Source organism: Apodemus sylvaticus, chromosome 17, assembly GCF_947179515.1.
Source record: "Apodemus sylvaticus chromosome 17, mApoSyl1.1, whole genome shotgun sequence".
NCBI lineage: Eukaryota > Metazoa > Chordata > Mammalia > Rodentia > Muridae > Apodemus > Apodemus sylvaticus.
In genome coordinates this window covers 70,456,547-70,477,776 of record NC_067488.1, presented here as the reverse complement: position 1 = coordinate 70,477,776, position 21,230 = coordinate 70,456,547, and the positions used below count along the sequence as shown (strand labels likewise).

Genomic DNA, 21,230 nt, shown 5'->3' with positions numbered 1-21,230 from the left:
GGCTCTCAAGCTTTCTGGGTCATGGACTCATTTACTCTTCTGGAAAACTCAGCAGCGAAGAGACAGCCAGGACCACCCGCCTTGTGACACCTGTTGTTACCACACGTGACACCGATTCGAATCCCATGGCTCCTGTCACCACCGTGGGAGATGCCATTTCAACCACGTGAGCACGGCTGCCTCCTGTGTGGTTCCCGGCAAAGCCAGGGCTGTTACAAAAGAAGACACCATTGCCTCCTATCCATTTCCTGGGCTTTGCTGAGCCTGGAGTGGTGTGCATGCACATGTACATGTATGTGTGTATATATGTGTGTAAGTGTGTATGTGTGTGCATGCTGTATGTGAGCACACATGTGTACATGTGTGTACATATGTGTGTGTATGTGTGTGCTTTCTTGGAAGTGAAGTGGACTCCAAAGGAAAGGTGACATGTCACACACAAGAAGAAGAATAAACAACAGTGACCTCCTCAGTACACAGAAGCAGAGCACTGGAAAGATGGAAGCTAGGAAAACCGGCTTCGGGGAGCTTCAGGCCTGAAGGGGGCTGGGAGCAGCGGGAGCTAAGTGAAAGGGAGGGTTTTGAGGATTGGAACTTCATATGAAAGGAAACAGGAATCAAATGTGGTGGTGTAGACCTACGGTCCTAGTACTCCAGAGACTGAGGCAGGAGCCAGGCCAGCCTGAGCTCTTACAATCATGTCTCAAACAGACACACACACACTCACTCACTCACACAGAGACACTCACACACACATGCACACTCACACACACATGCACACTCACACATACTCACACAGAGACACTCACACACACATGCATACTAACACACACTCTCAGACTTACACACACATGCACACTCACATGCTCACACAGAGACACACACACATGAACACTCACACACACACTCACATACACACACACAGTGACGAGCCATGGGAGCCTCTGATCTGGACACACTGCTCCTGAACTGCTTGGTGGCCTGGAGCAACTGAAGGTGGGGAAGAGCTGGCCACAGGGTGGATGTCATCAGCACAGGCCCCACATAGGCCACCATAATGAACCCCAGGCCTGCATATGTACTGACAAGGCCCAGGACAGACGTCTAGACTCCAGGGAAGGTGAGGCCTGAGAGTCCTCTGAGAACAGAGGAGCCCACCAAGACCCCAGAGTCTAGCCTTCTGCACCCCACAGGATTCCCTGAGCTGGCTTGCAATCCTAGCTTCTCCGCCTGTGGTAGGCCTGAGCCAGTTTCAAGGATAGCCTACAGCTGATCGCAGCTACACCCAACCTCTGGGTCCACATCACCTAGGGTTAAAGCCAGCTTGGGGGCCTCACAAGAAACTCAAGCCATTCAATCCTGGGCTTCTAACCTGCGTCCATTGGGGTGGGGTGACTAGTCCTTCTCCCTCCCCCAGATAATCCCTACTCCTTAAAATGGCCTTGGTCTTCTGGGTTGGTTCCTAACATTGTGAGGTGTGAAGTTTGCGGAAGACTTGTTAGTCCGAGGTTCTGACAGGACCCTCTCCCAGGAGCCAAGGACAGGCTGTTTGTGTTAGAGAACAACCAGCTCAGATGAGCAGCTGTGCAGGTGTTCTAGCTGAGGAAACCCTGGCAACTGGGCTGGAGAGATGACTCAGCGGTTAGAAGCACCGAACTGACAGCTCTTCTGATGGTTCTGAGTTCAAATCCCAGCAACCCACATGGTGGCTCACAACCATCCGCTACAGTGTACTTACATATAATAAATAAATACATCATAGGGATGGACTTACAGTAAGTTCTGGGGACCTTTTCCATTTGGGAATGAACAATCCGTAGATGTTTCTCCTTTGTGTCCTCATTGCCACAGCAGTGGTTTTTATAAAATAAAATCCATCCAACTGCACAGAGTCGGATGGTGAATGAACAAAGCGCCAGTGATGAGAGACAAAGCAGACAGAAGCAGATGGAGAGAGACGGCGAGAGACAGTGAGAGACAGCGAGAGACAGAGGAGACAGCGAGCACCAGTATCAGATCCTGGTTTGAGGAATAGCATTGAGCAATATCCTTGCCATCTTGAACAAAGTCAAAAGATAACACATTGGTCAGGGTGCTTGCTAGTGACCTTGGACTCCTGCTGGGAGACTCCACTGGGTGAGGAGAAAGAATTACCCACAGCACTGCCCTCACCTGCTCTCCTCCACAGCTCAGAGCAACGGCGGGGAGTGCAGGGGAAGAGAAAACCGAGCTTGATAGACTCTTTTTTTTTTAACCTACAGCTTAGGGCCAGCTGCTGCGGTGTCAGAGAGAAAGGCGGAAGTTAAGAGCTAATCAAGACAAAGCATCCAGCCATGCTGTGGCCACTCTGGGCAGGCGTGGTAGGGGGTCAGCATAGCCAAGATCTGCAATCACTTCTCAGGGAGAGAGCCTCACAGGGCAGAGTCACATTCAGCAAAGCTGTGGTGGCCGGTCACTGTCAGTGAGGGGGTTACAGGAGTCTGATGGCATTAATTAATAGACTGCAGTTAGTGGGCAGGAAAAAAAGAGAGAGAGAGAAATAAAAACTGGTATTTCAGAGCTCTGATTAGGACCGATGAAGAAGTAACGACTCTTAGGGAGAAGGCCAGAGATGGGCAGAGACCAGTGTCCTAACTCTAGACATGAAGCAGGGCCCAGACAGGCCAGAGCCCAGCCCAGGACAGAGACCGGAGATGTCAGGGCCAAGAGCCACCATGACTGTTCTCCACCCGGGAGCGGCTCCCAGGTCCTCGCCAGCTGAATCCTTTTCTCCCTGGATTCCAGCCTTACATCACGACTGTGAAAACTGTCAGCTTCTGGCTCTCCCTCCCTGGCTCCCACACACTCTACCCCAATTCTGCCCTGGCACTGAACACCGTTTTGCTAGATTATGTGAGCACCTGTCACCGAAAGGCCTTTTAAAGCGAAATGATATTTTTGGTCTACTAATTGCAGGACGCCTTTCCCCAACTTTAGTGTCTGTCCCATGCTAGAGGGGACATTTTCTTCCCGTCAGTTTTCCAAGTCACAGCTTTCCCTCTTGGTCTCATTTTGTGGCAGCATGTAGCCCAGGCAGGTCTCAAACTTGTAATAATCCTCCTGCCTCAGCCTCTATGGAGTCATCCAGATGTACATCAGTGGGAAAGACCTTCCTTGGGTATTCTGGACTTGAGGAGACACAGTTCCTAAGGGACACTCCCGACAGCCTGCTCAGATACAATGCCTTACCACCGGTAGACTGTTCTGTGCCAGTGCCCGACTTCCATCACCGATCTCCCTTCATCTCCTTTCTCCCCTTCTTGATTCTTTGCTCTGGGGATGATCACTGGGATACATTTTGTATAAGTCGCCTGTCTGCTCCTTTGTGCTAGGATATTTTGTAAATTCTTGGCGTCTCTGCTTTTCCTGGAGCAGCTATGCTCAGACAAGGTATGCTCTGGGGTTTTGCTTGTTAGTTGGTACCAGGGACTGAACCCCTGGATTGAGTCCCCAGTCTTCATCCTGAGCATGCACTTACTCACTGTGTCTTAGTTACATTTCTATTGCTGTGAAGAGACCACCAACCAAGACCCAAACAACTCACACAAGAGAGCATTTGCCGGGCGGTGGTGGCGCACGCCTGTAATCCCAGCACTCTGGGAGGCAGAGGCAGGCGGATTTCTGAGTTTGAGGCCAGCCTGGTCTACAGAGTGAGTTCCAGGACAGCCAGGGCTACACAGAAAAACCCTGTCTCAGAAAACCAAAAAAGAGAGAGAGAGACAGAGAGAGACAGAGAGAGAGAGAGAGAGAGAGAGAGAGAGAGAGAGAGAGAGAGAGAGAAAGAGAGAGTACATTTAATTGTGGGCTCAGTCTCAGGGGTTTGGTGTCTATGATCACCATGGTAAGGAAGCATGGCAGCAGACAGACAGCTGTCGTGCTGTAGTGGAAACTATGAGCAGACAAGAGGCAGAGGTAGGGACAGGCTTCTGAGGCCTAGAGCCCACCCCCCAGTGACACGCCCCCCAGGAAGGCCACACCTCCAAACCTTCCCAAACAGTTCCACTAACTGGGAACCAAGCATTCAAACACACAACCCGACACGGGCCGTTCTAGTTTGAACCACCACACACTGGAACTGTTGTAACACATCTTTGATCATGGCAAGGTGGCGGGCCACCAACTAACAGGATAGCTTGCACTTCCAACCAAGATAACTCGGGATGTAGGAATATATGCCACAATCTTAGGTGCCAACCATAAAAACCAAAAGGTACATTGTAAAACGCCATGGGTTATAAGATGCCCGAGGCTCCTAGGTATTAGTCAGGCATTTTTAAAGCACCTCTTACAATCAATGAAATGATTGTTTCTCCTTCAAATCTTGGGTTTTTAAATCAGGGCTTAAGTCAGGAAGGCCTCAAGTCTTCTCCTCACAGGGATGGTAGTCACCTCCCTATCTTCCAACACTGCCTGTCTGTGGCAATGCCGGGCTTTTAGGTTATCCAGACTATGCCTCCAAATCCTTTTCACAAAGGCAGAACAAAACACAAGCCATGCCAAACTAGAGCCGTATTCTTTTTTCATAGCAGAATATTTCCACTTTATCGTCTGTAAACTTTTCCTCGGTGAGCACAAAGCCAGGACACACCCAGAGGGAACGTATGAACACTGTAAACAGACAAGAAGAGCGAGGGACACCTCCACACCCGGAACTCCAAGCAGACAGCCACACCATTGCCGCCATGGTGGACAGAGTGTGACACTGGGGTGACCTGGATAGCCTAGGAGACAGCAAAGGAAGGGAGTCTGCCACCTCACGAGACGCCCAAGCCACACAGTAAATGATACACAGCAGCAAGGAGAGCCAGGGACGCTCCACCACGCCCTCCCCGTCCTCCATCCCACCGCCCATGGCAGTAGAGCTGTAGACCTACTCAGGGTTGGGTTGGAGCAAGTTCAACGGAGGCCAATCAGCCCCACCCTCCTAACTCCTGTCTTGCCCTGTAGGCAGCTGTACAGAGGAGAGAGAAAGGAGATCTTGCTCTCTTGGTCCCGGGAGAAGCAAGAGGACAGAGGAGCCAGGATTGAGGGAGGTGGGAAAGCAGTCCTCCATTTTATATGGTGACAGGCACTGGGAAGGGGGTTGCAGAGCTGTCTCCTGGTCCTTCGGCACCTCAGCCAAAGCTATACTGCTCTTCTGTGGTTGGTGAGCTGTCAGGTGCTCTTTCTCAAGGCATCCAATGTGTTCTTGTCTAAAGTGTCAAGAGGGTGGCAGACTCTTCCACACTCAGCTCCTATGGTTTGGGTGCATGTCCAGAGCTTGGGCCTTCTTGCACACCTGACCGAACACGTGGGCTTATGCACTGGAGCCACTCTGTCCCTGTCACACATCTGTCGAGTCTCCATGAAGTCCCTGCTGGAGTACACTGGAGCTCTCTGGAGCCCGCATGCTTCCTGAAACACAGCAGGTAATGTTCGGCCGGCAGGGCCTGCGCCAGCTCCACCATCTCAGCACATGCCTGTGTCATCATACTGGGGCGTCCTCCTGCCTCCTCTGCCCTTGGAGAAGCTTTTCTAGTCTTTACCTTCATGTATCCATCCGTTTGTGCCTGGGTCAGAGTCTGGGTTTCCCAGGGATGGGGGTGTGGAGCAGGGACCGCAGCGGCTGTGGGCCGGAGGGTCATCTACGTCTATTTCACAGCCCAGCTCCGGCACTCACTCCCAGGACACAATTCTGAGACAGTACAGCCTAGCACCCTTATCCAGCCACTTCCCACCCCAGCAGGCTATCTTTCCTGGTGCCTCTGAGCAGCATCTTGAGAAGATGCAGAGATTGGTCATTTCCTCTAACCCAGCTAAGACGGCTCCCTTAAGCTGCCTCCCAACCGCAGGAGGCTCCCGTTAAAGCAAAGCAGCTGGGAAGGGCTCAGCCCTTCAACGCCAGCAGCTGTATCTCCAACGTGGCTGCTCTGCTGAGGGGCTGGATGCTATCCAGAAGCATCAAGCGTTTAGCCCATCAGTGCACATTAGCCCAGGAGGGGAGAGCAGCCAGCTCCCTGGGAGGAAGGGCGTGCTTCACTCAAGCGCCCCCACCCCTACGCTTCGCTTTCCGAAGAAGAGAAATCGCAGCCCTCTTTGTATTTCTCTAGCTACTGCATACTGGATGGAGCGAATCAACTCACAGGCAGTGTCCTCTGTGGTAGGAACAACTCACCTAAGGACAAGGCCACTTGTTAGTTTTGACAACAGACTTTGGACCATTAAGCACATTGACTCCCTGGGCTGGAAGTTCATTTTCCCTCTCTCTAAGGTCTAACGAATTCTGATGCCAGGCATGCAGACATGTGGGCACAACTTTGTGGAGAGCACGGGGCCCCGGGGTTGACGAGGGAAGGCTGAACAGCCCTCAGAAAGGCCTGGCACAGCTCAGGCTGCTGAAGAGATCACTCAAAGACTTCTCACTCAAAGCCAGATGGTAAACACGAGAGCTAATGCCACTCAGAGGGGAAGCCAAAGAGCTAATCCCTTGACGCGTTCCGTTCCTCGGAGCCGGCTGATAGCTTGGCTCAGACTTGTCTTTGGCTTTGAGCTTCGTGGCACAAAGGCTTCGCACCGGCGGCCTCACAGAAACAACCTCGCATGCTCATGCCTGTCCATTCTCCTTCCATACAGAAAACTTCCCAGGACCACCAAGTCCCCATACTGTTGATACCCCAGTCCCCTGCCTCAGTGTGGCTGCCCCCACTCTTTCTGCGTCACCTATCGAATGCTGAACTGTATTCACCCAGCTTTCAGTGGATTCTTCACTTACAAAGCTGGACATGGCGGCCTCCCTTTGACTCAGGAGTTGAGATCTAGTCTCCAATGAGTTCTTATAATGATGAGAACATAAAACTCTGAGCTCCACACGGAAAGCAGGTGGATCCCTGGAATAGGAGTTGCAGGCAGTTGTAAGCCATTGTGTAGATGCTGGGAATTGAACCTAGGTCCTCTGGACGGGAGGCCGGTTCTGTTACTGAGCCATCCTTCTAGTCCTTTATTACAGCTTTGCTTTGGTATTGTTTGTAGTTTTCTCACATTCTAGTCAAGCACTTTCCCCAGCCCTGTTTCTTAATTTGAAAATTTGAGACATGGTCTCACTAAGTTGCCCAGGCTGGCCCAGAACTCGCTATCTCAGGTAGGCCTTGAAATGGCCCAACTCCCTGAGAGGCTGAACCCTAAGCTTGTGCCTCGGAGCTGGCTTTGCTCACTTACTATTTGACCATTTGGGGGTGCAAATAATACTTGGTCTAGGTAAGGTAAGGGCAACTTAAACTATCAGGTGTTAAATACAGCAGGGATTCTGCTGTTAAGAAGTCTGCAATAGGGGCTGGAGAGATGGCTCAGCGGGTGAGAGCTCAAATCCCAGCAACCACACGGTGTCTCACAACCATCTGTAATGAGATCTGATGTCCTCTTCTGGTGTGTCTGAAGACAGCTACAGTGGACTTACATATAATAAATAAATACATCTTAAAAAAAAAAAAAAGAAGTCAGCAGTAGCATCCACCATTGCTGACTAAGAGTTGGAATTCCCAAGTTCTAATCCCAGGTAAACTATAGATTGTGGACATTTGGGCCAAATCATCTCACTGAATTTACCAACTGGGTCACATCACCCATCCTGCCCTCACAGGGCACAGCGAGGCCAAGTAATAGCACTTGCATGGCTTAAATCACCCTGTAAGTGTCCCAGAGGCTTGGGGGATGGCTCGGCACTGAAGAGCACTGGCTGCTGTTGCAGAGGACAGGGTTCCATTCCCGGCACACACCCAGTGACTACCAGGAACCTGCAATCACAGTCGCAGGGGACCCGGCATCCTCTTGGCCCCCATGGGCACTGCAAACATAAAGTAAATAAATCTAAAGAAGCACTCTGTAAGTCCTGGAGAGTGTTTTTAATTTCAGTGATAAGCAGGAACAATTAACTGGCAGGTGCTTTATCAGAAGCCTCCGTATTCTTTTGTGTCTGAGTCAGCCACAGAGTCACTGGCCAGCCAGTGAGGTACAGCAGTGTATGATAAAAACAAAAGGAGGGCCAGGTGGTGGCGGCCACGCCTTTAATCCCAGCACTTGGGAGGCAGAGGCCTGCAGTTCTGAGTTCTGAGTTCGAGGCTAGCCTGGTCTACAGAGTGAGTTCCAGGACAGCCAGGGCTACACAGAGAAACACTGTCTCGAAAAAAAAAAGAAAAAAGGAAAAAAAAAAAAAAACAAAAACCAAAAGGAGCCCGGCAGTGGTGGCGCATGCCTGTAATCCCAGCACTCTGGGAGGCAGAGGCAGGCGAATTTCTGAGTTCGAGGCCAGCCTGGTCTACAGAGTGAGTTCCAGGACAGCCAGGGCTATACAGAGAAACCCTGTCTCAAAAAAAACCAAATCCAAAAACAAAAACAAAACAAAACAAAAAACAAAAGGAAGGCTAGGGATCTGGTTCAGCTGGTAGAGTGGCTGCCTAGCCTGCGTGCACACGACACCCTGGGGTTCTTCCCTACCACCATGCACTGCTGTGGTGGTACATAGCTGGAACCCCGGCATTCTAGACAGGGAAGCAGAAGAATTACAAGTTCAAGGTCGCTGGGCAGTGGTGGCTCACGCCTTTAATCCCTGCACTTGGGATGCTGAGGCAGGCGGATTTCTGAGTTCGAGGCCAGCCTGGTCTACAGGGTGAGTTCCAGGACAGCCAGGGCTACACAGAGAAACCTGTCTCAGAAAACCAAAAAAAAGTTCAAGGCCATCCTCAGCTTCTTTGTAAGTTTTGAGGTTAGCACAGGCTACTGAGAGCCTAGCTCACAAACAAGAATAAACTGAACCCAAACAAACCAAACCCCCACTTCCAAGTATGAGCCCTCCTCAGGCGGCCTTCTTTCCCACCCTACATGGTGACAGAGGACAAGACTCAGCCACTGCAAGGTTATTCCTGGTGACATTGACTGTCCTTCACTGACTACACGAATAGCAACCATCAACAAATGCAGTTCTGAGAATCACGGTCTACTGAATTACATAAGCTAGGGAGCTCCTGGCCTGGGGCCTTTCTCCGTTTACAAAATATACTAGCTACAGGAAGCATATTTTAAAAACTTACCAAGTTCTTGGGTTAAGTGATCATTCTCCAAACCCTGTGTACACTCAAAGCATGATGCCAAAAGCCACAGGTTTACATTTTCTCCACGCCCTAATGATGGCTGGGTCTGAGTCATCACCAAGACCATGTTGAATAAAGTATACTTGTTAGGACCCTACCGTGTGAGCTGAGCTGACTTCAACACTGAGCCACATGGTCATACTCACTTCTCAAGGCTGGACTTCACAACAGCTTTCTCATTCATCTTAAAAGCCCTAGGGAAAAATAGGCAGAACAGGACATCCCCAAATGTACATTGTATGTGTAGACTAATGTATGTGGCTATGTACATATGCATGGATACCACAGCCCACAATAGGCACACTATATGTGTAATGAATAAAGCTATGCAGATATGCATGGGTACCACAGCCCACACTCGGCTGTACATACAGAATGGTATAAGAGACTGTGCATGGGCTGGAGAGATGGCTCAGAGGTTAAGAGGACTGACTGCTCTTCTGAAGGTTCTGAGTTCAAATCCCAGCAACCACATGGTGGCTCACAACCATCTGTAATGAGATCTGACGCCCTCTTCTGGAGTGTCTGAGGACAGCTACAGTGTACTCACATATAATAAATAAATCTTAAAAAAAAAAAAAAAAAAAAAGAAGAGACTGGGCAGTGGTGGTGCACACTTTTAATCCCAGAATTTGGGAGGCAGAGCAGGTGGATTTCTGAGTTCGAGGCCAGCGTGGGCACAATCGCATGTGTAGAATGACGTAAGAGCCTGTGTGCGTGTGTGCATGTGCATGAGTATGTCTACAGCTCCCATTTGTGGTTTCACTCTGCACAGCTCCAATTCCCTGGTCAACCATGACCCAACACTACCAACTGGAAAATCCCACCAATTAACAGCTGCTAAATTTTAAGCCACCACCAAGCCCAGCTAAAATCCATCTTCCTCAAGAGAAATGGTCAAATACCCAACGATAAACACAAATTATTGCTGTTGAATCAAGCCAGCTGACGCTTGTCTAGCTAGGTAGATTGACATTTAAGATTTAAAGATTCCCATTTGTAGCCTTGGAATAGTGGTTCACAGCTATGATCCCAGAACTTGGAATGCTAAGGCAACAGGAAAGCCCTAAAGGCAGCCTAGACAATATACCAAGTTCCAGAGATATGGAGGCACTGCCTCCAAATAAATAAAAATAAAAATTGCATCAAAGACAAGGAACGTCAACAGTGAAGTAATTCTAGGTGGCACAGACATCTTTAGGCCATCCTGGGCCAGAGAGACATGGTCTTAAACAAGAGAGATGAAGTGGCAGTTTGACAGAGTGTTACGAGCAAGAGACACCGGTCCAGCCACTTCAGAACTCGGACCCCTTTAATTAGAAAGGCCCTTGATAGTTGAGCTGTCGCGTGAGGAGCCGCTGAAATGGAAAGCAGGTGCATTCCCTCCGCTAACCTCAGAATCATCCCCATAGCTGAGGCCTCTCAGCCTAGCTCAAGCCTGCAAGTGGCCCACGCGGCCATTTCCTTCTTCATTCCGGGGCTGTCCCTCCGTCCATCCCTGCACAGGGTAGTCTTGCCTTCACTGATGTCACACAACTCATCGACTTCCTCTCCATTAGTGACTTCAGGCCAACGTGAAGCTTGCCCTGGCAGGAGGAGAAGGGCCCATCTAGGGCAGAGTTAGAGAAAGCTAGCAGGCACGTGTGAAGGGTCTGGGAGGCCGCCGGCCGACTTCTGTCAATTTGCTGAGGCAGATGGGCCCTGCTGTGAGAGTTGCCCCCTCCTGGGAAAAAAGCCAGTCGGCTGCCTCCTCTCGCCTCTGCTACACATTAAGCCTGCAACTGCTTGCGTTCAATCTTAGATACACTCTGCTCACCAGCGCCTGAGCTCCGAGTGCGGAGCCCTCAGTTAATCATCCCGGCTCACGGCACAGTCACTTCCAGCAGTGAGGGATGCTCCAGGCAGCCAGCCAGCTGCAATTTTTTCTTTAAATCTGCACCATTCTGATCCCTAAAGACTAGTTTAAAAAGTTGGGGTTTTTTTTTGTTGTTATTGTTGGTTTTTTTGCCTAAAATGCTTTCTTCAAACAAGAAGATGACAAATCTAGGAATTCAGTTAAGAAAAACAGACTGAATGAGAACACCATTCTCCAGGTTTTACTTTAGGGTCAGCTGGGAAATGCAGACACCAGACTGAGGACACTGGGAAGAGATCTTCAGAAAGGGGCTGAAGGACAAGAAAACCAACAACGCTACCATCTGGAAAAAGCTATTTATTTTTTCCACATAATATTCCAAATACATGTTACAGATAAGGGTTAGTATGAGTCAGAAAATATCCCAGGGAAGGAAGCCATTTTGAACACTGGAAAATGCTAACCAAAAAAAGCCAATGTTCACATATATGTGTCTGTTTCATGGAAAAAGTTCACCATCCAAAGTGCAAAGATAGAAGCAACAAACTTTCTTGCTATATGAAAAGTCTTCTGAACTGCTAGCTGACTTTAAACAGGCTGCACCGGACAAAGAACTAGGGGGTCAGTCATCAGAATAAACTCGGGTTTAGATCAATCTGTCGTTGACTTCAGTCGACTGCAAACTCCAGGAAGAGGCTGCCAGAGCCAGCATGGACATGTGATCATAGCCTGTGGCACTTTCTACAACTCAGCTTATCCAAACGGAAGTGAAGCATCCTCAGATCAGTGCCTCGGCCTATCCTACCCACTGAGGCTCCAAGCCTCCTGTCAGGCCCTGAAGGAAGAAGAACTGGGTTCTGAGAAGGGGCCATCCTATGGCCTCTTTGCAGCTCTATCCTGTCCCAAAACCTCTTGTCCTGAGATAACTAAGACTGTTTACCTAAGACGTACAGTTTCTGCCATTGTCTAAGTCACACCTCAGGAAGGTCACTTCCTGAGCAGTGTTTGGCTTTAAGCCAAAGGGATACCCCACCCCCATCTCCCCTCTGTCCTGGTAAAGAGCTTCAGTTTTAAAGCTCCCAACAACTAGGACAAGGTGCTCAGCCTCCAGCTGACAGGGAGCTACATAACAATCAAACTCTCAAATGCATTAAACTTTATTTAAAGCCTGAAAATGCTAAAAGTAGTAATTACACAGGAGGCAGAAGAGCAAACGGGTGTGTCTCCTGCAGTCAGCACACACTGGGCTGGGCGCTGGGCAGGACTGCTTTACTTGAGGTACGGAGCAGGGAAAAATTTGCCCTGTTGACCTAAGTTGGTGGCAGACTTGCTCTTGTTCCCGAATCTAAAAGTAAATTAGAGAGAACAAATCAGAAAAGTGTTCTACAGGCCGGTGAGTGACCCCATGAAGAAAGGCAATTACTGTCTACATCCAACGACCTGAGATCCATCCCTAGAGCCTACATAAAAGCGGAAGGAAAGAACTTCAAAAAGTTGTTCTCCAAGTGGGTGCCCTGGTGCACACACATATTATATATGCATATGAATTCTTTAAAAACATTGATATATATATTTACTTGATATAAAGAACTAAACATGGGAACTGTCTGTAAGGTGTTGCTGACTCAGCAGGACGGTCACCGCTGAGACCTTCATCTGACAGAGTTCTCACTTCTAGTCCAGTTGTTCTTTTCATTTACTTTGTTAGATAAGGCCTTGGGTGGCCTTGGATTCATGGTGATTCTCCTGTCTCAGTCTCCTAAATGCTAGAACTGTTGGGACTGCAGGCCCAACAGACCTCAATATAGCTTCAATAAACTACTGTCCTTGACCCTGAAGACCTGAGTCAATTCCTGGGAACTACATAGCAGGAGAGAGTTGATTCCTACAGAGTATGTTCTGACCTCAGCATGCTGCTGTGACTCATTTGCGCGCACGTGGAGGGAGGGAGGGAGGGAGGGAGGGAGGGAGGGAGGGAAGGAGGGAGGGAGGGAGGGAAGGAGGGAGGGAGGGAGAGAATAGAGGCACACGCACGGGCACACAGACACAAACTCACCCCTGTAGTTCTGCATACCTGGGTGTACTCTTGGAGAGGTTGTACAATCTCTGTGACAGGGAACTTGATAAAGGAGTCTTGACAAGCTGGAATTCAGGAGTGGTCACAGGCCCCAATAAACTCACTTCAAATAAAATTGAGACATATTCTTAATATGAATGGGGGACAAAAAAGTACTTTTGAAGATGGATGGTTTTGGCTGACTGGCCTCTGATTTGAAGATGGATGGTTTATGCTGACTGGCCTCTGAAGGTCAGACACGCAGAGGTCCACAGGTCATTTCTGCCCTTGTTTTGTAACTTGTTCCTGAATCTTCTGAACTATCCAGGCAACCACTCCATAAACAGCTGAGATTTACTTCCTGATTCAGACAATTCCCAACTCCAAACTTCATATGTCTAACATCTGAACATTTGACTTTTACATATACTACAAAAATAAAAAAACCCAAAGAAAACCAAAACACTTATCTTTTTGCTTTTTTGGTTTTTTGGATTTGGTTTTTTTGTTTTGTTTTTTTGTTTTTTTCCAAGACAAGTTTTCTCTGTATAGCCCTGGCTGTCCTGGAACTCATTCTGTGGACCAGGTTGGTCTCAAACTCAGAATTCACCTGCCTCTGACTCCCAGAGTGCTGGGATTACAGGCGTGCGCCACCACTGCCCGGGTCAAAACACTTTTCTTAAAGAGAAGCTTTAATATGTCTATGTGGTGGGAATAAAACCATTCTACGCATGGCGACAGAATGGCACTGTCACCTAAGAATCAGATGGCAGGCTAGTGAGATGGTGCCTGTGCAAAGGCACAATCCCCAGGACCCACACTGAGGGAGAACCAACCAACCAGTTCCCTCAAGTTGTCCTCTGACCTCCACAGATGCACATGGCATTTGCACCCACACATAAATAAAATGTAACAATCTTCAAAAATGAAAACAAATCAATAAAATATGCTAACAAACCTAAAGCAGGACTTCAACCCTGCGAATACCATGGCAACGGACCGGACTCTATATAACTATGAAAAACTGATGGAATTTTCAAGATGGACTTTTCAAGCTGGTGGGCTGATTAGGACTTGGGAGAGGGTCTCGTGGGACCCGGGATGGCGCTGACCTCGCGCAGCTGAGGATGGCTCCGGCTCTCTGCCTCGGCCTTCACTTCCTATGAGGGTTGCAGGTACTCAGTACCCAGCCCAGACAGCTGGAAGGAAGCTCAGGGAAACGGGCACAGGCCGAGCTCCCGGAGAAGCCGCAAACTCCGTCAGGCAGAACTGACCTTTAACGTCTGGTGTGCGTGGGGTTGAATTTCCATTGCCACGCTGGCTGTCAATGTTCTCTTGGTCCACCATCATGAACTGATTCCAGTACTCCAGGGGCAGAGAGAGCAGGCGCTCCACCACCTACAGGGCACAGAGCCAGCCTTACTGCAGCGATCCGATCCGCTGTAGGTGAGTGTCTCAGTCTCACCATGCAGCCCAGGCTGGGGATCCTGGCAGCCCATCTGCCCACTGCATGTGCTCACCACACAAGGCTATTTCTGTCATGATGCTCTGTTAGTGCACTGCAGAGCTCAGACCTGAGTCTGTGTGTGCACGCATGAACCCTACCTTGAGCTGACGTTTGATGTCCTGGAACATTGTCACTGGATCTGGATTGGGCACAGTATGGGCGACTATTGTAGGGCCAAAGACTTTAGCTAGATTGGCAATATCCATCTTAGTGTTTGGACTCTGAGCCACTCTGAATAAAAGATTATATTAAGAAACATATTATTCCTCTTAAAATATACATTCTATAAGAAAACAACTCGCTGTCCATACTGTCTTCTCCTTGGAAGACTCCCAGCTCACAGACTAAGTCTGCTGTACTAACCTCTGTAGGTGGATCATGAGGAAGGCTAGCGTGTCCCTGTTGGCCTGGGGCAGCTCACTGACAGCCTGGTACATGGCAGCTGTGCTGTTGTCTTCATCTGTTATCTCTGTAAAGACAAGAAAGCACTAAAGGCCCAAACTCTTCCCCTGCACAGCGGCTTCAAAGCTATCGACCACAAAGGCCCACCTATACACTGACACTTCTGATGCGGTTCATGACAGCACCAAACTCTAGTTTCATTAGCAGGCAGGACACTGGCCAACAGTTCAATGAGAAGTCAGAACTTCCTAAAACTCATGGCTGCAGTTAGAGAAAGCAGGTGGCAACCATCTGCTGGGAAGACACACAGCTGAAGTGATAAACCATCAACACTCAGATGACATTTATGGACCTACTATGTATTTAAGTGTAAGGATAATGCAAACAAAAAGAGGCCTTGTTTCATGGAATAAATACTCAATTTAAAGGGCTGGTTAGGAAAAGTAAAAACAGAACACATGTCAGGCAGCGTCCATGAAATAAAGAAAACAAGCACATGGCATGGTAAAGCAACAGGACTGCCGCTTCTCACAGACGGTCAGAAAGGTGGGCTTTAGCCTTGGCTTTAAAAACTGGGTCCCAGGGAGTCTACTCCAATCTCAAACTCACTATGTAGCCAATGCTGGTCTCAAGCATCCAGTCATCCTGCCTATGGGACTACCATGTCATACACCTGGTTCAGGAAACATGTTTCTAAGGACAAATATATGAAGAGAAACTGGGGAGGGAAAAGAACTACAGAGAACAAACTCCAGAGATATCCAGGGAGATGCTGCTGGTGCTAAGACTACAGCAACACGAAGGACCTGAGGTGGGTGTGTGCTATGAATGCCAAGACTCTGGGATGGAGAGATGGCTCAGTGGTTAAGAGCACTCACAGGCTGCTCTTCCAGAGGACCTGGGTTCAGTTCCCAGCACCCACACAGCAGCTCACAACTGACTAACTCCAGCTCCAGGAGACCCAACACCCTCTTCAGGCCTCTGTAGGCACTGTGTGCATGTGGTACACAGACAAACACCTATATACATAAAATAAAAAGAAATCCAAGACTCCAGGATTAGAAAAGAGGAAGGAGGGGTATTAAGAAAATGGTGTTGGAGATAATAACCAGACGCCAAGTCACACAGGTCTCTTCACCCATGTAAAAGACTGGAGTTAGTCTAAAAATGATGGTCAAGCTGGGCCATGGTGTAGCGTGGCTTTAATCACAGCATTCAGGAAGCAGAAACAGGTGATCTTTGAGCTTGAGGCCAGCCTGGGCTACAAAGTGAGTTCCAGGGAAATACACAGTGAAATCTTATCTCAAAAAAACACAACAAAACAAATGTTTGTTTGTTTGTTTGTTTGTTTTTTGGATTTGGTTTGTTCGAGACAAGGTTTCTCTGTATAGCCCTGGCTGTCCTGGAACTCACTCTGTAGACCAGGCTGGCCTCGAACTCAGAAATCCGCCTGCCTCTGCCTACCAGAGTGCTGGGATTACAGGCATGCGCCACCACTGCCCTGCACAAAACAAAAATTATAAAATAAAATAAAATGGTGGACAGAGACAAAAGGGCCATCAAGTAACTAAGACTGAGAAAGGTCCACACCAGCACCACACGGACACGCTCATGTAGGGGCAGAAGCAGAAACGTGACAACCTGTTAGCAGGTTCTTTTTTTTTTTTTTTTTTTTTTGGTTTCGAGACAGGGTTTCTCTCTGTATAGCCCTGGCTGTCCTGGAACTCACTTTGTAGACCAGGCTGGCCTCGAACTCAGAAATCTGCCTGCCTCTGCCTCCCAAGTGCTGACTGTTAGCAGGTTCTTAGCATATTCTGAGGACAGCTGAGTACCAGGACTCAAATTTGACGAATATCAAATTTAGGGTGTATTTACAGGCTGATAACAAAGTCTGTGGTGGAAAAGAATCAAAGCTGGTTCTGTTTTCAAAACCCAGCTAAGAACCTAAAACCCAACCAAGACCTAAAATCAATAGTGAGCCCTAAGAAGTCTAATTTAGTTTAGTTCTTCCCTTTAGTCTACGTGAGCTGGTACACAGCCGACATTTATGTGGTGCCTCAGAGGGGCAGAAGAGGACGATAGATCCTTCGGGTCTGGGCTTACAGATGGTGTGACCCACCCATGCAGAAGCTGTGAATCAAAACCAGATGCTTTGGAAGAGAAGCCAGTGCTCAACCACAGGGTGAGTGCCTGTCAGCCCGCCTGGGTAAGGGAAGAAAAGGCATGGTGGGAGGCGTGTTCCGTCACTCACCCGCCCAACGGTTTGAGCACCCTACCTCACCTCCGCACTCCATTAGCAGGTGGAAACATTAGTAAAGTGTGTGAACACAGTCCAGTTCTGGAATCAGCTGATGCCACAATCAAGGCTTGCCCTTACCTGCTGCCTCCATGAAGGCTTTGCTTAGCCAAAAGGTCAGAAGGGGTTCTTTGAGGTTCCGAAGGAAGTCTTTGAGGAGGCTGCAGATGGCATGGATATCGTCCACTTTGCTGAGGAGGGGGACAGTTTTCACTTTCAGGAATTTCTCTTTCAGCTCTTTTACTGTCCGGTCACAGCCTGAGATCCTGTACAAGCCTGCCTGTTATGAAGACACTTGTTTAGGAACGTCCAAATTACCATTACAGACAACAAACTCACCCTGAGCAACGTCGTCTCCTCACCTCAGTCAGGCCTCGCTGCTCAATCTCATTCACACAGCTGACAACAATAGCAGGGATCATCGGGGAAGTCTGCGACACAAAATCTGCCAGCATCCCCTGGAAGAAGGAGCTTTATTATTTACACTGTTGAGACCAAGAGAGGAAGACCTCATGCAAAGAGTTCTCACTAAACACCAGGAAATTGTATCAGCTTCTGAATTCCTATTCTACAAGTACATGCTAAAACAGACGTGGGGTCTGAGAGATGGCCAGCAGTTACAGCCATGTACTGTCTTCCAGGAGGACCTCGGTTCACTTGCCAGCACCCACATCAGGTGGCTCCAGGGGAATCTGACATCTCTGGCCTCCAGAGGTACCTGAACTCATGTGCAAATACCCGACCCCATACATAGTTTAAACAGTAACAGAATGTTTGAAGGATCTCGGAGGAGTGAGGCCCAGCTCTATTAGAGAGGAAGCCTGAATGCGAGAGGCCCTGATCTTGATCCTGTGCCGATCGACGCGTGCTATTCCGGCACACTGGAGATAGAAGCAGGGTTTGAAGTCATCTACATAGTAAGTTTGAGGCCATCCTAGGCTATGTGAGCCCTGCCTCAGGGCAGAAACAAAGAACTTAGTCATTGGTCTTGTCCTCACACGGTGGCTTATAGAGAACCACACTGTTCGTGAGCAGGTAACAACGCCGCCAAAGACTACTTCCTTTTGTACTCAAGACAAGAGGATGCAAGCACAGAAGAGATCACAAGGTGAGCTGGGTGTGGCAGGCAGCACAGCCACGGCTTCAACCCCCCCAGCACATCTGGGGAAGCACATCTTTGTATGGATCCTGAGCTGTTGATCTTTGAGAACGGATCCCAGCATACCCCCTGCCTACTGAAGGTAACAATCCTCCCACCCGTGTCGTGGCTAGGCCTACGTTAGCTCTGCACTCAACAAGAAGTAGCCACTACTCAGTTGCCTGTCAGCATCTAAAGCCGGGTACAGAAGCAACAGGGCTGCTCTGATGTGGTCTGCAGGGGAGAAAGTGGCCTGGGGACGCTCCACAGATGAGAAGATGGGACTTAGGTTTGAACTAAGAGTACACTCAAGACTTCTGCACTTAACACAGACAATACACAAGCTGCACCTTAGCACGGAGCAGCTCTGACACTGCCAGGGTTTCACATCTTCTTTCCAATGTTAAGGAATTTCAGTTGGGCATGGAGATGGCTCAAGTTAAGAGTCCTCTTGCAGAGGGCCTGAATTCAATTCGAGCACCAATGTCACACACCTTATAACTACCTATAACCACAGCCAGAGAGGCTCTGGTCCTCGAGTGTGCATACACACATATACATAATAATAATTAAATCAATCTTTCAGTTTATGGACTAGACCTAAATAAACTGATAATGTTTATAAAATAAAACAGGCATAGTAGCAGAGGCCTTTGATCCCAGCACTCAGGAAGCAGAGGCAGGGGGATTTCTGAGTTTGAGGCCAGCCTGGTCTACAGAGCAAGTTTCAGGACAGCCAGGGCTACAGAGAAACCCTGTCTTGAAAAATCAAAATATGAATAACAATAAGAAGAAAAAAGAGAATAAAAAAGAACTCACTGGGTTGGACTGAGGATTGGAGAACTAATAAAACAAGAACAGCTTTGGGTTCACAATTGTAGAGTCAAATGGTAGGCACCAGGGGTGGGCTAGAAGAATGCCTACTATGTGTGTGTGAAGTCTTCCTAGGCGAGGAGAGGGAGGAGGGCGAGGAGAGGGAGGAGGAAGAGCAGAGGGAGGAGGAAGAGCAGAGGGAGGAGGGACCTACCCTGGGAAAGTTATTAAATAGAAAAACCCAAACAAGATCCTGCTGCAAGTCAACATTTTACTATTTCTATTCATTTTTCATGGAGGGAAAATTTATCTGAGATCAATAATTTAAAAAAAAAACCTGACACTATGCCTTTTAAAGACTAAAGTAACAAATGAAGGTTGGAGTCTTACCTCCCCAATCTTAACTGGAGTTCCCACCAAGGGGGAAATGCAGGGAAGGGGACATCGGTCCCGACATTCTGGATGCGAGACCAGACGACAGTCTCGACACTTCAGAGACAGCTTGCCAAACTTGATCCGCTTTCCACACGGAACACAAGATTCAGGCTTAATAACCTGAAGATAAAGCAGGGCAGAAGCATAGAATAATATGAACTACAGTTATTGTCAACCAAATGGATTAAGCACACAGTATGTATGAAACAACATTTAAGGCCCATCACACATTTTAATTTAATTCCCACAAAAAAAATTTGTAAAATAGGTCTTGTTTTCTTCATTTTAATAATAGTAGTGGTCTGGTGAACATGGTGGCACATGATTTAATTCAAGTCCAAGGAGACAAAGGCAACTGATCTCTGTGAGCTCAAAACAACCAGGGTTACAAAATGAAGCCCTGTCACACAAAAAAATAAAATAAAAATAAAAATAAAAATAAAAAGAAGAAGAAGAGGAGGAGGAGGAAGAAGAAGAAGATAAAGAGGAGGAAGAGAAGAAAAAAGGCCAACACTGCCAATTCCTCCTCAGTTAGGGGTGGAGAGGTGGCTCCTTATGAGCCCTTCCCCCACCCATGCTGCAGAAGGTAGGAGAGTTGTTCTCTGGAGGATGCTGGGAAGTTTTTCATGCTCCAGTGCATGAATCCTCATACCCATGCATACACAGCAGCACTAATTAGACTCAATTAATTATTAAAAAATAAAAAATAGGGACTGGAGAGATGGCTCAGCAGTTAAGAGCACTGACTGCTCTTCCAGAGGTCCTGAGTTCAATTCCCAACAACCACATGGTGGCTCACAACCATCTGTAATGGGATCCGATGCCCTCTTCTGGGGTCTCTGAAGACAGCTACAGTGTACTCACATAAACAGAAATTAAAGAATTTTAAATAAATAAATAAAATAAATATATTTTAAAAAACATAAAAAGAGGACATGATGTTGAGTGGGGCATGTTGAGTTTTGGGGGCTAGTGAACAGTGAGAATATGATCTCCACACACTACATGCATGTCTAAATTCTCAAAAGTATGGGCATGTCATACTTTTAATAAGTGTTAACATGATCTAGAGAAGCTGAAACTCATATTACTCAGCAATGTAAAATACAGTAGCCACATGAGGGCAAGTCTAGAAGAACCTCAGAAAATTAAGCACAGCTACAACAGGAGGCAGCAATATCACTTCTAGATGCACATACCCAACAGAAATGAAAATGTCTGCATGACATTTGTGCACACATGTAGCATCCTTCCTAGCATGAAGATGGAAAACCCTAAAGCTCTCTCCACTGATGGATGGATATGCAGCCTATGCTTTCCATACAGGGGAACATCATTCATCAAACAAAGAGAAATAAGCAAACAGGTTACATCAGGGATGACTGAGAGAGGCCAGACACAAATACACACATACTATATACCTTGTGTATAGTAAATGTCTTACAATAGAGACACCAGTGGTGTCTATGGTGGCAGCCTATGGCTACTGGATATTGGTGTGGCACAGGATGGCTGGGGGAAATTCTATTAGGTTTAGGATTTCATTTTTGGATGGTAAAAATGTTCT

At 48.0% G+C, this 21,230-nt stretch overlaps 1 protein-coding gene across 5 annotated transcripts in view; it reads right to left on the bottom strand.

The window, feature by feature from the left end:
• Positions 1 to 12,157: 12,157 nt before the first annotated feature.
• Racgap1 (Rac GTPase activating protein 1) overlaps positions 12,158 to 21,230 on the bottom strand; it is a 31,286-nt gene continuing 22,213 nt past the window's right edge. For all 5 annotated transcript variants that reach the window (XM_052160175.1, XM_052160170.1, XM_052160173.1 and 2 more), the window contains 8 exons: positions 19,619 to 19,783; positions 17,640 to 17,735; positions 17,359 to 17,557; positions 14,943 to 15,048; positions 14,678 to 14,810; positions 14,347 to 14,470; positions 13,091 to 13,196; positions 12,158 to 12,361 (listed from right to left, as the gene is read on the bottom strand). In XM_052160175.1, coding sequence (XP_052016135.1) covers positions 12,286 to 12,361; positions 13,091 to 13,196; positions 14,347 to 14,470; positions 14,678 to 14,810; positions 14,943 to 15,048; positions 17,359 to 17,557; positions 17,640 to 17,735; positions 19,619 to 19,783 — 1,005 coding nt within the window. In that variant the 3' untranslated portion in view covers positions 12,158 to 12,285. The remainder of the gene's footprint in view (positions 12,362 to 13,090; positions 13,197 to 14,346; positions 14,471 to 14,677; positions 14,811 to 14,942; positions 15,049 to 17,358; positions 17,558 to 17,639; positions 17,736 to 19,618; positions 19,784 to 21,230) is intronic.